Source organism: Peromyscus californicus, unplaced genomic scaffold (genome assembly GCF_007827085.1).
Source record: "Peromyscus californicus insignis strain IS unplaced genomic scaffold, ASM782708v3 Scaffold_12__1_contigs__length_115047231, whole genome shotgun sequence".
In the NCBI taxonomy this organism is placed as follows: domain Eukaryota; kingdom Metazoa; phylum Chordata; class Mammalia; order Rodentia; family Cricetidae; genus Peromyscus; species Peromyscus californicus.
In genome coordinates this window covers 87,204,345-87,221,042 of record NW_026294413.1, presented here as the reverse complement: position 1 = coordinate 87,221,042, position 16,698 = coordinate 87,204,345, and the positions used below count along the sequence as shown (strand labels likewise).

The 16,698-nt window shown below is 48.5% G+C and overlaps 1 protein-coding gene across 12 annotated transcripts in view; it reads right to left on the bottom strand.

Moving 5' to 3' along the window:
- The window catches only part of Cacna1d (calcium voltage-gated channel subunit alpha1 D), a 301,997-nt gene that overhangs the window by 84,424 nt on the left and 200,875 nt on the right, over positions 1–16,698 (bottom strand). For 7 of the 12 annotated variants that reach the window (XM_052733756.1, XM_052733754.1, XM_052733758.1 and 4 more), the window contains exons 10-13: positions 6,383–6,473; positions 6,052–6,111; positions 5,004–5,030; positions 1,142–1,302 (exon numbers count right to left, since the gene is read on the bottom strand). In XM_052733756.1, the coding sequence (XP_052589716.1) occupies positions 1,142–1,302; positions 5,004–5,030; positions 6,052–6,111; positions 6,383–6,473 (339 nt within the window). The remainder of the gene's footprint in view (positions 1–1,141; positions 1,303–5,003; positions 5,031–6,051; positions 6,112–6,382; positions 6,474–16,698) is intronic. The other 5 variants (XM_052733760.1, XM_052733764.1, XM_052733766.1 and 2 more) reach the window with 1 other exon arrangement.

The window sequence follows — 16,698 nt, the reverse complement described above, 5'->3', positions numbered from 1 at the left end:
CACTTGTGGCATCCTAGTGTCAATTATTATTTTTTATTTATTTATTTTCTCTCTGTGTATGAGGAAGAGAGAGAGAGAGAGAGAGAGAGAGAGAGAGAGAGAGAGGAGAGGGAGAGGGAGAGGGAGAGGGAGAGGGAGAGGGAGAGGGAGAGGGAGAGGGAGAGGGAGAGGGAGGGAGGGGTGTTTATCAGCACATGTGTGTAGTTGAGTATCTGCAGGGGTCAAATGAAGACGTTGCACGTTCTGCTCGATCACTCTCTGCCTTATTCCCTTGAAGCAGGGCCTCTCACCAAACCCAGCTAGTTCCAGTGACCCTCTTGTCGCTGTCCATCCCATAGAGCTGGGGTCACAGGTAGCCACTGCAGTGACTAGCTTTCTATAAGCGAGCTCTGGGGGTCTGAACTAAGGCCGGCATGCGTGCACAGCAGGCACTTGACTTACTGAGCCAGCTCCAAAGTGCCAATATATTTTTTTAAGATTTATTTATTATGTATACAGCATTTTGCCTGCATGTGTCCCTGCAGGCCAGAAGAGGGCACCAGATCTCACCACAGGTGGTTGTGAGCCACCATGTGGTTGCTGGGAACTGAACTCATGACCTTTGGAAGAGTAGTCAGTGCTCTTAACCACTGAGCCATCTCTCCAGCCCCTGTCAAAGAAATTTTTTTAGTAGATTTTTTTAGTAGCAAGAAATAATGCCAAGTAGGCTGAGGGGAGCGGAAGCCAAAATACAGAAAGACAAGTCAAGAGTTCAAAACTCTCTAGTCTAGAATGGGCTCTCCCGGGGATGACCTCCACACACCCCAATTCTAGCCATCCAAAGCAGTGGAATCAAAATCACTCACCAAAAATACTAAAGTGGGGATAAAGCTTCCAATGTGGCAGGGAGACGGGCATATCAACTCCAAAATTCCTGGGTCCTGGGCTATCTCAAGGTTGGGACATAAGTTGGCTGGCATCGCACAGTGTATGTAGGCAGTACATCTGTTCCAGGGCTAGCCTGAGTCTGAATGGTTCTCCTGCCTTCTTAGTTCTAACTGGATGTTCTACTACCCCATTACACTTCAGATAATACTGAACACATGTGTTCGCTGTAAGCATCTCTAATTCAGAACAAAAGAAGAATACCTTCCAGCCATACCTTGAATCTGTGTCAGCCAGTCTGGCTGATTGTAGTGCTCAGAGGAAATAGTTAAAGTGTTGAGAAACACCAGGACAATGACCAGCCAGTAAAACGTGACGGATTTCACGGCAGCCCTGCATCTCCTGCGATTGAATCGGTTCCAACGACGCCAGCGTCGGCTGAAAAACAAGCAAACATTGCTCTCTAGACCATGGGCAAATACGGCACCTCAGGGGCCAATAAACTTTACTGAGCAATAAAAGTTCACATCAGGTGGCTTAGGAAGGAAAGATATGAACCACCAACACAGAAGCAAACAGACCCCATGATAAAAACTGTTAGTCTTAACATGCAGCTTTCAACAGTATAATCTTGAATGAATTGTGTTATCACTTTCCCTGCTGGCTATAAATAACTCCAGGATCTGATCTGACATATGCAGCCTGCAAGTGGGTTAGAGAATCCAGACATCTACAGACTCAAGTGCAGATTCAAGACTGCACCGGTACACACACAAAGATCTTGGAGGTGTCATATAGCGCACGATCTGTTGGGGGCAGAGGGGCAGAACTACTCGGCTTATTATATGTATCTTGTGTGGCAGCTTATCATTATTCAGAAGTTATTAGGCAGCAAAGCAATCCATGACCATAACTCTCTTTTTAGGGAAGCTTTTAATCCTTTCTCAAATCTCTGGCGTTCCTCTGGTGCCTCGTAGGTGTCAAAGCTGAGTGGGACATGTGTCTTCAGGCTGAGTCATCGGGTGCCCTTTCTAACTAGTAATGCTCAAAATATACCTTTAGGAGAAGATCCAATATTGAATCGTGTTTTCATAAAAATAAAATGAGCAGAACCAAACAGACACGTGACATGTCCCCACCCACCTTCCGTCTCTGTTTATGATTAGGGAAAGTCATTTTTCCCTTTGCCTGTCTCCTTTTTGGAAAACACTCCCCATAAGTGGACTGTGAGGCACCACAGACGGCTTACTGTTCAGCAACCTGGAACCCAGGGAAGAACCAGCTGGGTTGCAAAGTCCCTTTTCTTCCAGCCATGCTGTCTCAGTGTCTGTCAAGAGGGCATTTCCTCTCCGGGTGGCGGTGGTGCACGCCTTTAATCCCAGCACTCGGGAGGCAGAGCCAGGCGGATCTCTGTGAGTTCAAGGCCAGCCTGGTCTACAGAGTGAGATCCAGGACAGGCAACAAAACTACACAGAGAAACCCTGTCTCGAGAAAAAAAAAAAAAAAAAAAAAGAGGGGGGCATTCCTCGGAGGTACGACTCAGGAGGAAAATCAAGCCCGCTTCAATGTCACTCAGTTGTGTTGCTATGCTAAACACATGTAAGCCAGGAAGCCAGCAACAGATGAGCAATGGGCGGCTTCACACAGACCCGGCAAGCTGGGCTTTGCTTTTTATTTTACTCTGCAGTTTCCGATGGGACAAACGGCATCTAGAAACATGATGAGCAGCACAGAGTACTCTACTGAGGACTCTAACAACTCACAGCTGGGCTCTCCTGGGACACAAGGTAGTCCCCAAAGGCTATGCTTGGTGGGTCTATCTTGCACAGTAATGACAAGGGAAAAGTGACCCACAACATCTAGAAGACCTCAGTGTCGTACTCCCTGGAAACATGTACCACTACTAGTTTCACTCCCCCTGGGCTCAGTCATGTGTGGGTGGTCGGAAGCCTGCATTTCTGAACACTGGTTATATAGGAGCCTGTTGCTAGTAAACGGAGATACAAAAGACACTTTTCCAGGGTTGTTGGCCTTGACAGGCACAAAGGGTTATGGGTAAATGACAGCTGCAAATTCACACAAGTCGAGCCCCAGATTTAAGGTGTAGGAACAGGGAGAAGGGAGCCTACATGCTCTTTGGAAGAGCCAGAGAAGGCTTGTCTGCAAAGCAAAGAGCTGGGCTGGACCTTAATGACTGAGATTTTCCAGAGGCAGGTGGAAGTCTCCCTAGAGGAGACATCAGGCCAAGGACCCTGGAGGTGAAGTCACCAAGGCAAGACACCTATGGAAACAGGACAGTCTGGGATGGCTACAGAGTCGGGGAGGATTTGGGGAGGGATGTCAAAAGCTGAGGCAGAAGATGAAAGGCAGGTGCCAAATTAGGAAGCGTTTCTGTGGTCTTTGGTAACAGAGACCAACAGAACAACTCTTAAATTTTACTTCAAGTCAGGTTGAGATAGAATTTACATGCAGCAAGTTTATTCTTTTTAGGCCTACACTCGGTCAGAAGTGTAGAACACTGGCATCACTCATCTGAGTCTGTTTATGGCCCTCATGTCCAGATCAATACTACCGGTCTGTCTTCTATGCCCACTGCTGTGTTTCAACTAGACTGCCAGAAAACCAGAATCACGATAGGTATCCTTTAGAGGCTTTTTTTTTCCTCACCCAAATGCTTTTGAGATTCATCAGTATTGCTACATTATCAGTAATTTAAAACCACAATGGTATTGTGTGTGCACATGAGACGTGCTGTGTGGTGGGTAACCGTGCTGGGCCACGTGTGTGGTGGGTAACCGTGCTGGGCCACGTGTGTGGTGGTCAGGGGACAACTCTCTTGAGTTGGCTCTCCTCCACCTTGACGGATGTTCTAGAACCCAGGTCACCTGGCTTGCACAGCAAACCCCTTTCCCACTAAGCCATCTCAGTGGCCCTCTCAGCATTTTTCCCCCTTCTTCCTGTCACTGAGAAGTATTCTACTGCATGGATAAATCACAATAGATCTGCTCATTTTACCAGCTGATGGACACTGGGTTATTTCTAGTTTAAAGTAATTATGAACAAAGCCACTATAAACACATATAATTCTTACATATGTCTTTCTCTTACATAAATACCTTAGAATTGGAATTGCTGGGCCATATCATTAATGTAACATTGTAATGAACTAGTAAGTGTTTTTTCAAAATAATTATGTCATTTAACATGCCGGCCAGCACTCCACAAAAATACCTGTCAGCACCCTTGTCAGAACTTGGCATTATCAGATAGATATTTGAATGTGACCTACTTGTATCAGTGTGCAGTAGTTATCAAATTACGGTTTTAACTCACATTTTCTGAGTAAACCATGTTCATGTGTGCAGATATCACGCATTTCTCCTCTTTGTGACCTGCCTGCTGGAAACTTCTTTCCAATTTTATAGGGTTCTTTTGTCACTGACACTGTCTTTACATATTATTCTCTCTATTTTAGATACTAGTCTTTTATCAAATATGGTTCGCAAATATTTTCATCAGGTCTGTGGCTTATCTTTTTATTTTATAATAAAACAAAGTTAGAAATTTTAATTCTTATGGGGACCAATCTATCAATTTTTTTCTAATATGGATTATGTATTGGGCAATGAATATGAAGAAATCTTTGCCTAACCCAATGCTTTTTCTCCTGTTTTCTTCTAGAGTTTCTACAGGTTGAGGTGTTGTATTAGTTTTAGTCTACTGTTTGTGTGCACCAGGGAAATGCTTTAACAGGGAAAGCACACAAAATGCAGGCATATGGCTCAATGAGACTCACAAAGTGAACACGTAGTCTGCATCCAGATCAGGAAACTGAATACTACGAGGTGCCTAGATGTCTTCTTGAACCTTTTATTATGGAAAATCTATAAGAAGAGACTGAAGGGTTGATAAGGAGGCAAAATGTGCCTTGTGTGTTTAAAGGCACCAACATCCCGTTCTGCTTCCCTAAGGCAGGATTGGGATACTTAGACTGACTGAAATTTGGGATCCATGCTTAAACTCAAGTCTAGACCAATTCTATGTGAAATTCAGATTTTAAAACATAAAAAGCCCAACACATGCTTTCAGGAAAAAAAAAAAAAAAAGAAAGAAAATGAACAGGAATAGAAGATACTGACCTGAGTTTGGATTTCGAGATAGCCTGACTGAAAGGGAAGAGAACAAAGTTAAGACTCCCATTTGGAAGGCCTGAGCGTAAGCTCCCATCCCTGAAGCAGAGATGGCTCAAGCCATGCACTGAAGCCAGGACTTTGGTCCCCCGTGCCTACAGCCGGCCAGCTGGTGGAAAGGCAGAGCAGATGTCAAAGTGCTACTAGTGTGCCAGGCGGTGGGCGGAGCACCCTTGAGAGCCCAGGCAAGAAAAAGCTCTCAGGTTTCCTTCCAGAGTGGCCCTGGAAACGGCACAGACATGGGGGCCTTCTCCTGCCACCCCAGTGGAAGCCAGGAGGGCTGCTGTGGCCTGCAAACCCCATCTCAACAGTAGCAACTGCTGCTCCTGTCGGAACAGAATCGCAGCTCTCCTGATCACTGAATGGGTGAGGAAGGGGACACAGCATGCCCCAGAAGCTCAGTGTTCCCATCTGTAAAATGGGGGTGGCAAATCCATTCCCAGCCTGCTTCATGTCATAGGGAGGGCAGAGTGGGAAGAGAGCAGAGGCGAAATCACTCCATGAGCCATTGCGATACTACAACAGAGTGTGTCATTTTTATAAAACTCTGCCCCAAATGAGGTAGAGTTCTCTTAAAAATGACACCTGTGTACTTTACAGGAATAAGATGTAAACAAGCAGGAAGCAAACAAGTCACAACAGCACAGGTCTCCCCAAAGCAGGCAGTTCTTAGCACGTTCTGCATCGCGGCCCGCCCACTCCGCACCCCACCCCAACCTCTGCTACTGCAGCCCAGTCATCTAGAGAAAGCCTGGAAGCCTTAATGGGATGGTGCCCCCCATGGTTAGGAAAGGGTAGTGCAGGCATGGCTCCAGAACAAGGGACCATGAACAGAGGAGAGGGGCCTCCAGATCCAGCTGCTGGGGATGAGGCTGGAAGACCCCGGGTGAAGGAAAATTTGAGTATGTGGCACATTCTAATCAGCAACTCTGCCATTCAAGCTCTTCCTTCAAAGCACAGATGCCAAACCCAACTGGAAGGAGAATTCGGCCTTTACCCCCACCGCCGACACCCAGAGGGCCCAGTCTTGGCCGCTCCTCTTCTTTTCCACCAGCACCTAATGAACACAGCAGGTGGCTGGGTTAAGCAGCACACTCCCCAGGCTCTGCCTCAGCGGGACAACTTCATAGGCAGAGGCAGGTGAGATGCTGGGATGCCCCAATAGGCCTGGCACAGGACGAGGGGTACCAAAGGGACGGAGGCAGCCTGCTAGAGCTCAGCTACAGCTGACCAGAGCCCTAAGACTCCACTGCCCTCTGGGGTATCTTCTCAGCCTTCGCCATCTCTAAACTGTGGGGGTAAGGAGGGCACGCGGCCTCCACACTCACCAGAGACTTCCACAGCAGCCCCGGGTCTCGCCTTCACCACTGACGTTGTTCTCTGTGTTCACAGATTCAGTCTCACTGGTGGGCATGCTGGCTGTGGGGAGAAGAAGAGGCTTCAGACAGTGTGCTGTGGGATGACGTGCCAGGGGCGGGCCAGGTGCAGACTCTCAGGAATCAGGCAGGATGTCAAAGAGCCCTGTCAGGAGCACCAGGCTGAGCAGCCAGGCCTCCCTACTGCACATGAGCCTCTGCTTCCAGTAGATGCAGAGGAAGTCAGTATCACTTTCAAGAGACAATTCTGATGGCCCAGATGCTTCCCAAGAAAAGAAGGTGCCAAGTTGAATCCAGCCACCAGGCCCGGAACAGGTTTGAACTCCCCATCTTAGCATTACAGAGAAGCCACCAAAACACCTCAGCATGGAAATGTTTCTACCACCCCTCTTCAGGAATCAGGAGTTAGATTCATACCTCTCATAAAAGTTTTTACAACACACTGAAGACCTGCTATTATGGTCGGGGAAGGCAGCACATGATGAGATCTTGCACAAAATCCTTTTCAAATGTTGGGAGCTTCGCTCAGTCTGAGGCAGTGGATCTCATATCTAAGTTCCACTGAGGCCAATATGCAGAGGGCACTTCCCAAATAAGCCAGCAAAAGGAAGTAGGAAGAAGCGGTCTCAGGGCTAAGACAGGTGAGGGCTCTTGCCAGCCACTGAGAAGGGCAGGGTGGACTTCAGTCCCAGGTCTGAGATCTCTGAGCCCATCTCTGAGCCCTGTGTCCACATCATGATCCTGAGAAGTGGCAGAATTGTAAAAGTTGTCCTACTAGTGCCTGGAGGTCCAGGGATCCCCCAGAGCCAACATCTGAAATATGGTACCCGGGGGGTGAGGAAGAGGCAGGCCTGAATGAAGCTACCTTGGGGGTCTGTGCAAGATGCTCTTGGATAAGAGACAACTGATTTTACTGGGGGGGAAGGGGAGCTGAAACTGGGGAAGCCACTTAAACACACGTACATTTTCTTCCTGAGGCAGAATCACAGTGAAGGGCTGTTCAGACCTTACACTACCCATATGAAAGCCTCACTCCTGTGGGCAGGCAGTTCCCTAAACAAGACCACCTAAAAACTGTCAGCAGTGTCTATAGTTGTGGTGGACTGTTAGCATGTCTATAGAGCTGTGGTGGACTGTTAGCATGTCTATAGAGCTGTGGTGGACTGTTAGCATGTCTATAGAGCTGTGGTGGACTGTTAGCAGTGTCTCGAGCTCTGGTGGACTGTTAGCAGTGTCTAGAGCTGTGGTGGACTGGTGGCAGTGTCTATAGAGCCGTGGTGGACATTCTGAGGCCCAGCAAAGCCTGGGAGGGGCTACTGTTCTTTCCACCAGCTGTGTGGTATCCCTGCTGAGGAGAGAGATAAAGCTCACCACAAGGACGAAGGTAGGACCTGACTCACAGACCCAGAGATCAGAGAGTCATGCTTTCCAAGGGCACAAAAAGACGTCCCTGACCCCGTTCCTTTTGCAAACACTCAAGAAACTGAGCTTGCCCTGTGGGAGGCTTAGCAGCTATGGCCAGGCACACTCAGGCACAGCTTTCAGAAGCAAAGGCCAGATGAGTAGAAGCATGGACTCTGATTACACTCCCGGGACTCTCCTGTTCCTTCGCCCTTGAATACAAAGCAACCAACTACAAACCTCCATTCGCTTTTGAACCCATGAAAAAAAACAACAGAGAAAGAAACAGATCAGGGCATCTCATCCTCTGACACAGGAACACCCTTTACACAGGCACCCAGGCACGCAAGCACGCACACACAGCTCCCTTCTCCTGGTCTGTTCCATGCTCTCACCTGGAAGACTAGGTTGCAAAAGTCCAGGTTGCTCTTGCAGTGACAAGGTGAGGACCACCACACCAGAAACCCTTTCCAAACCCCACTAGGAGTTCTCTTTGTGAGCCGGGGTAGTTGGTGGTTTCTGAGGCTGAGGTATCTTAACACATGCATTCAGGGGAATCCCCAGGCCCTGATCTACCCAACGCTTCCTGGGGACATCCTGCCTCTCTTTGGGCTTCAGTTTCCTAATGATAGAATGGTAGTGTGAACCACACATTCAGGGCCACTTCTGTCTGTATTAAGTACCTCACAATTCTCCTATTTGTCAAATTGAAACATCACTATTTTTCAAGAGCAAACTTCAAAACAGACTAAATCCTTGTGGCTTCTACTCTCTGGAGTTTTGGCTCATCAGTGTGTTGTTGCTTTTCATTCTTAATAGCTTCATTTTTCAAACAATCTGATGGAGACCGGTGAGTGACAGACAGCCTGTAGAAGAGGGGACATGTCGCTCTGCATTTTTGGCTCTGTGCCAATCATTTGTGAGTGACTTTTATTAGCTGTTTCCCAGGCTGTGCACAGAGAAAGGCAGGAAACAAAACCCCACACCTTGAATGGCAGCCAACACTGGGACCTGTGGGGCCCTGTGGCCAGGCTGCACAGAAGGTGAGGTGCCTGCTCTCTTAGCCTCTCCCATCCGTTCTCAGGTATGGTAGGAGAGCGCTTCAGAGTGGTGTGCAGTATACCAGACCTAAGTTGAACCCACATCTGTGGCCTGACTTCTCCCAGACTCCATATCTTCCTCTGTACAGTCAAGAGCACCTGTCTCGGGGCCGTAGGCATGACAGAACAGCATGAGACACACTTGGTGTCAGTCTTAGCCGCAGATCATGAGCAAGGTGCACAAGCATGAATTCTGCCAATCGTGTCAGAAAAATGCTCCAGAGGTTCCCTGAAAGCAAAGCACTCCAACTTGGGGTCATTTTGTCATTACTGTCTAGAGGTATCTAGTGTGAATGGCCAAGTACACCTCTCAATCAGCTTTGGCTACCACTCTTTGTGTGTGTATATATCTATATCTATATCTATATCTATATCTATATCTATATCTATATCTATATCTATATCTATATATGTCTTAAGAAGAGTTACTAATTTAGCTTGTTGTGGAGGCAGAAACTCTCTGGTCATAATCATTTACATAGCGTCCCCAGGAATGTGAGGGCTATTCCAGAATGATGTCAGCAGGGCTATGGAAGGGAGAGGATGAGGACAGTGTCTGCTTGAACCTTGATCAGGACCCTCCATCTGCGCAAGGGACCTAAGTTCAAGAGGAGCCTGGGCAGCTGTGCTCTGCTCTGCCCCACCAGGACAGGAGAATCCATCAGTGTTGGAAGGGGCTTCTGAAAGTACACCACAACTGCACGCTCGCACAGATGACCAAGCCGATGGCCTGCCACAGGGAAACACAGCTCCGATGCTGAAAGCTTATCTATCTCTGTCCCACTTGGCATCCACCTGTGCAACACACCCTATCTGCAGCTTCGGGACAGATGCTCAAATACACTGGTATACTTGCAGGGTTGGTACACGCCTAAACTCTACAGAGCAAAAACCTCCCGAACTGAGCATCTATTATCCACAGGTGCGCTATTCCCATGTCTACAAACCACACCCAGGAGGTCAGCCAGCACCTGGAGACAGTAGCAAGCTGTACTGGTGACTCCTGGGGCTTTATCAAAGTCAAAACAGGAAGAATCACAAAACGTCATGTAATAAACCCTCAGGCAAGCCCCTGGGGAGAGGTGCCTTTCTCCTAAGGCTTCCACAGCATCATGGTGGCAGAGGGACTACTCCTCTCCCTTCGGCAGGAGACAGTGTTTCCCCTGGCAATGCCTGGGCTCTGTTAGGGTGCAGGCAGACCTCTCAGAACCTCATGCTGTTTGCAGTCTCCATTCACCCACCCCAGGAACACACTAGAGCCATCCGCATGGGGAGAAGCTGCAGGTCCGTTCCTACTTCAGGTACTGAGACCTCCGGGGAGAGCACCAGGAGGAGCCTAAGGCTGGAGAGAGGAACTGGCAGGAACCGGGCTGCAGCTGTGGGCCAGGAGATGCCAGGAAAGCAGCCGAGCACATCCTGGGCTGAGGCCTTGGTGGCACAGACAGCCTAGGTCAGGCCCTACCTGGAGCCACTCTCTGAGGAGGCAGGTCATCAGTTTTTCTTTAACTGTACTCCCCAAAATAAACGAAGGACAAACATTCCTCAAGTTAGCTCAACACCGAGCATCTTTAACCAATGTACAGAGATTTCCTCACTAACTTGCACTCTATAGATAATGTGTTTCTCAACCAAATATGTCGGCTGTATGAATTAAGAGGCAAGCACACACACACACACACACACACACACACACACACACACACGTACGCACACATACGCATGCGCAGGCGCACACACAGATAATCAAGTCCATGAGCGGGTTCAAGCAAACAGCACTTGGGAATGACATTCACTGCCAACAGACGGATCACTTCTTTCAGCGAGGGCAAAGACTCCAGGAGAGAGGTAAGGAAGGCTGAGGCTCAACTAGGGACATGTGTTCGTTGTATCTGTGCTTAGTGACCTGAGCAGCAGGGCAGCATCTCCCCATTTACCTCTGACCTGCTATCAGCACGAAAATCAACACCCACAAGTTGTCTGGTTTCAATACCAGCAGCTGATAGGAGTCTCTTTACATGTCCCCCATTCTTCAAGGAGACCAGAGCCCAAGCAGCACTGGCAATCCACTGCCCACCACCCTCCTGGGTAGTCAGGAGTCCTGCTGCCTGCCCAGAAGGACTTGAACCTGAGTCCTCTCTCCAGGCCTAACATTTAGGAAATAGAACACAACATATGAGTGGCTTCTGAAGAGCTTAAGCCAGTCCCAGGAGCCCCGGATCCTCCAGCCACAGCAGCCCCCAAAGAAGGCTCTTCACATACCACAGTGAGCTCCCTGCCCTCCTTATGGAACCTGTCACAACAGAAGCTGCTTGCACAGATGTCCTGGTACTCTGAGCTGCGTTTGTCTGAGTTTGCTTTTAAAATTATTTTATCTTTTAAATTGTGTGTGTGTGTGTGTGTGTGTGTGTGTGTGTGTGAATGTGTGTGTACACGTGTAAGTGTAAACATAAGCCTCATATATGCAGGTGGCCAGAAGAGGGCATTAGATGCCCTGGAGCTGGAGCTACAGGTAGGTATGAGCTGTACCATGTCTGTGTTGGAGACCAAACTCTAGGCCTCTGAAAGAGCAGAATGTGCACTGAGCTTAGCACTGAGCTGCCACTCGGGGATTTCTTTTAGCATTCTCTCTGTGCTACTAGAGCTTCTCAAGGAAGTGCGGGGGGGGGGGGGGGGGGGGGGGGGGGGGGGGGGGCGGGGGGCGGGGGGGGGAGTGAGGCCAAACAACTGGTCAGTGGCAGAATTGGGTTCCCTTCCCAAGGGGCAAGGGATCTGACCTCAAGTTCTTCTGTTTTCCTATCATTTTCAGGACAAGCGTGAGCACTGCCATGCTGTGACAAGCCCTGCTAAACTCCAAGGATCCCAGGCGGCCCCTGAAGGCACTGGCACATACTTGTGCTGATACATGTTGCTGACACAAGGCGAGAGACTTCTTGGGAGGCAGCCATACTCACTTGGGAAATGTGGGTCAAGGTCAGACCAAGGTCTCCAGGTCTAAAGCAAAAATTGTGCCTGGACGACTACAATTTCTTTGTGACGGTGGAAAAAGTGGCACAACCACCCTCGCAAGGTTCCTGCCCCATCACCAGCAGAGTCGGTCCGTGTTCCCATCAATATGAGGCCACTCCTCACTCAGGGAAGCCCGTTTCCCAAAAGGATAGGGCTGTTTCCCCTCTCTGTCTGTCTCAGAAAACTAACAGAGATGTCACAAGCATCCTTAAAATGTCACCGAGCCCAAGCTGCTATTAAGGAGGGTGGGCCCAAGGAGGGCTCACCCCTCTTGACAGTGACCCCCCCCCCCCCCCCCCCCCCCCCCCCCCCCCCGCTAGGAACAGCACCAAAGCACCCTCCTGTTCATCAGCTTACATAAACCTAGAGCCAAGCAGGTCAGCTCTATCCTTGGCCCAACTTGAAACCCAAGCTTTACAGAGTCCCTCCTTCTCATCCTCTTTTTGGGGGCCCTCTGGGTCAAGTGCTTTCCGGGTGACGATCCCACGATTCCTTCCCTCCTTCAGGTCTTCCAGGGAGGCTAGGACCCCAACACGGTCTCTATCAGACCATGCAACTTCCCTTAACCTCTGAGCTCGGCATTCTTGCAGGAGACAGTGATCACTCCAACAAAACCATGCAGTGTGTCTGTCTTCTCTCCCAGCAGCTGGCTGGCTGTCCCTACAGTCCACATCTTCTCCAAGATTCTTCCTCTTCCTGACTGTGGTCCACCTTGGAGTTAGCACTAGGCTGGCCAAGCTGGTAGGTATACCTAGGCAAAGCTTGTGCTGCTGTTCAATTACAGCAGTAACCCATAGACAGCTGGGCAAGGACCCAGTTCTTGTCATAAACATCTCCACGGTAATGGCCCTAACTGCTTTACCAAGGGGTTAGCGGATTGGGTGAGGGGTATGATCAACATTATTTCGAATATAACTTTATATTTAACTGTTTCCCAAATAAGACTATTCTCATTGAAAAGATGTGTGTCACCCCAGATTTTTTTTTTCTTTTTGACCTCACTTTTTTTGATCTGTGTCTACTAGCTCTAGTATGGCCTTGGGTAGATGAGCCAGAGACGAGAAGGCCCAGGAGAAATTAAAAACATGTAGCCTGGAAAAAAAATACAGCCAAATAACATTATTGGAATTTCTAAACAGTTTAAATTTAAAAGTATCATTTAAGGAAAAGCATTTTAAAACGCGTCTTCCAGGCTAAGAATATTCACACTGAATCAAATGAGCTGCCTCAGTTGGTTCAGCTGCTTCTTTACAGGTACAGGCCAAACAAAAAGGTGCCATCTTGGTAACGCCACACATTTGTGGGAAAGGCAAGAAGAGCACAGCGTGACCAAGCATCAGAGAAATCAAGTAATGGCAACATAGGCATCTTCCAAAAGTACCACACAGCACATGCAGCTTACACGATGCCTATGTGAAAGGAGAGGATACCAGAAATGTCAGGCAAGGAGCTTCCAAAGAGCAAGTCCACCTCAGCAAGTTACCGTGATCTTTAGCCCTGCGTTGTCGAAAGCAGCAAAACTTCCTTTTCTTCTTATCCTCTTTAAGCAAGTCAGCAACCGTGACCCCTTGAGGTTGAACACAGGCAATTCCATTACCACACAGCAGAGGGCAGCAAGAGCAAATGCAAACGTGATAGCCAAGCAGGCAGGCAGGCAGGCAGGCAGGCAGGGCAGGAGTAGCTGGTCCCAGAGCACAACAGAGGGGGTCTGAGGCAGGCCCCTGATCCACAGCTGCCACCCCTGCTTTCCTAGGCTCAGGATCTGAAGGGATGGGGACATTTACCATAGCTACTACACAGCCTGTCCTTAAGAACCTGTTCTAAATAAACAACCAACTAGCTTACTCGAGACACAGGCTTCCTGTTTGGCCTTGTATCTAAGAAAGTACTTAAGAAAGTGCCCTCTAGGGAGTCAGGGGCCCTGGGTAGGGACTGGTAGTGCGATGCCAACCAGGACTGCTATCTGGGACAGGGCAGATGGCAGAGAAGAAAGCGGACTCCGATTCTGATTCCAATTGTACCTCGCACTGGCTGTAGGAGCACAGGCTGGCTTTGCTTGCTAGTGAGATGTTAGCAATGGTTGGGGGTGGGGTTGCTGGAGGAAGAGGTACATGGGAAGCACAGTAAGCGATAAGCAATGTGCCTGGTTCCAGCAAGGCATGGCCACCCATAGCTGTTAGCATCACCACCACTACAGCTCTCCTTAGGGTCACTGGGTCACAAGGCAAACAGTCCTAGCGTTTCTAACTTCTTGCAGTGTTGTGTTTCTATAATCATGCCAAGCTAGCTAGCTAATCTTTAAATTAGAGTCTACATGCTCGGAGACAGGAATGTGGAGGTAGTACAGGGGCCCCTGGGGACAATGCTGGAACAGGCAAGAACTTAGGAACGTGGGCCTACCCTTTTGTTGGCCCTAACACATTTCTACAAAGGCCATGCTCTCTCAACACTTCGAGCCCCCTTCTCCTAACCTACCCCAGAAGGACATGATACAAATGTTCAAATACTCATGTGTCGGAACGTGGTCCGTGAATGAAGCTGTGTGAGGAGATTTCTGAGACCTTGTGAGAGAACTCCAAGTAAATAAGACAAGAGTCTTGCAACCTCTGTTCCTCCATTGCCTGGGCTGTTCCTGGAATGTGCTCTCATGGCCCTCCCAGTGGATTGGATACGAGTGAGTTTACTTCAGATTATTCATCACAACTGCCTACTGTTATTGGTTCATATGCCTCTGTGGAAAAAACATGTTTTTGCCTCATGCAGCTTATCCTTGTGATTGTACACTTTACTCAGGTGACTCCTCTTAACCCTCAGAGGATAAACTGCCTGAAGCTCTGAATAAAGTTGGCTATCACGTGAGACTTTAGTCCGCCTCAGTTTTAGGCCCTGCCTTCCCAGCTTCCTGCTGCTTCCAACTAGAGCAGTAACACTCATGGAGGTGCAGAGCTTGGGTTCAAATCCCAGCTTAGCTACTCCACAAGCATGTAGCCTGGCGAGGCTAAGTAACTTGCGTGTGCTGTGGTTTCCTCATCCATCAAGCTCCTGTCTCATAGAGCAGTGTGAAGGAGAAGAGCTTCTGTGCCCACAGCCCCAGGAACAGCACCTGATGCACACCAAGTACTTGAGAAATGCAAATCACTACTCTGTGACCTTTGAGTAAATAAATAACAGAATGCTTAAACGTGTGATGGATGCCACACTCCACGCACCACGCAGTGCTGATTTAATCATCCCAGAGGACAGAAGGCCAGGGCCGATGACTGCTCCCAAGACTAACCAGTGCACACGTCATCAGACCTCTGGCCCCAGAGGGTGGCCCTCCCATCAGTCTCCCCAGTCCAGGGAGGGCAGATGACCAGGATACACATTCATCATGGGCCACCCACTGCTGCTGCTTGTTTTACAGCTTTTAGTAGAATATTTGAAATTCTAAAGTTCTTCACGGGGATTCTTTGTGATAAAAGGCAATCCTATAAATAAAAAAAATTAAATGCAATCTTCGTTTGCCTGTTTGTTTTATTTGAGATAGGTCTTGAAGGGTAGATAACCTTGAACTTCTTATCCCCCTGCCTCACCCTCTCCAGTGCTGAGATTATGGTACACAATGTCCAGTTTATGAGGTGCTGGGGATGAAACCCAAGGTTTTGTGAGGGTCTGGCAAGCACTTACCAACTGAGCTCCGCCCCTCAAATATAACCTTTCAAAATCAGGTCAACAAAGCACCACGACTTTTATTTGCAAACAGGCATGCCACCCCTTACGCTCTGCTGACCTTTGAAACAAACAATTCAGGAAAATAAATAAATCAGGTAGCACAGGCTAAAGGCAGCCAGGTGACCTTGTGTACTAAGGTCCAGGGGAGAAACGGTGAGAGGCAGTGGGGCGGTGGCCACCACTCTGGGACCACTGAGGGAGAACAAGGCAGTGAGGTGATGGGGCTTCAGGTACCCCTCCTTCTTTCTTTGGGCAGCAATTATCACTACTTAGAGGGATTACTGGTCCCTAAGAGTCCTCACAAGGAGGCTGCCCTCTTTCATTTGGTCAGAATTTTAGAATGAGCTCCCTTTAAAATGGTTTCTTTATTTTTAATGTTTTTTTTTTAAACTAATCACTGACAATGAGAAGAGATTAAAATAGAACTTTAGGCTTCCAGATTTTAATAGCCCTAGAATAACACCATTGTTCATGAAGAAGCAGCTGCACATGTCCAAAAAAAAAAATCACATCACACACACACACACACACACACACACACACACACACACACACACACACACACGGACTTGGCAGAGTTTCTTAAAGATTTGAAGCTCAGCAAAAAATTAAATAAATTATCCTTGAAATTTCCCCAAATGCTTAGGGACTAACTTCTGAGATAATTTTATCTATTCAATTAATTGTGGCCCAGCAGCTTTCTAACAGTGAATCTCCACTGATAATATCTTAAATAGTTCAAGGATGCTCACGGGAGGCTCCCCTGTCACCAGCACGGGACAGCTGGGTGAGAGACCAGCCCTCCACAGCCCTCCAGAGGATTCTCAGACCAGTGGGAGATTCAGTCACTGACACAGCTCAAGACTCAGAGGTTCCTGACTGGAGCTCCCTGTGACTCTCTCCCAGGAGCAAACAAAGAGAGGTCCCCTGCCATTGGCTTAAAGAACCAGAGCCTCTGAGCCAGGGAGCGAGAGCCAGTCAGGACATCCTTAGGTGTATTGTAAGGTACAGTCAGGGTCCGGTGTCGAGACTCCGCCCACTCAGCCA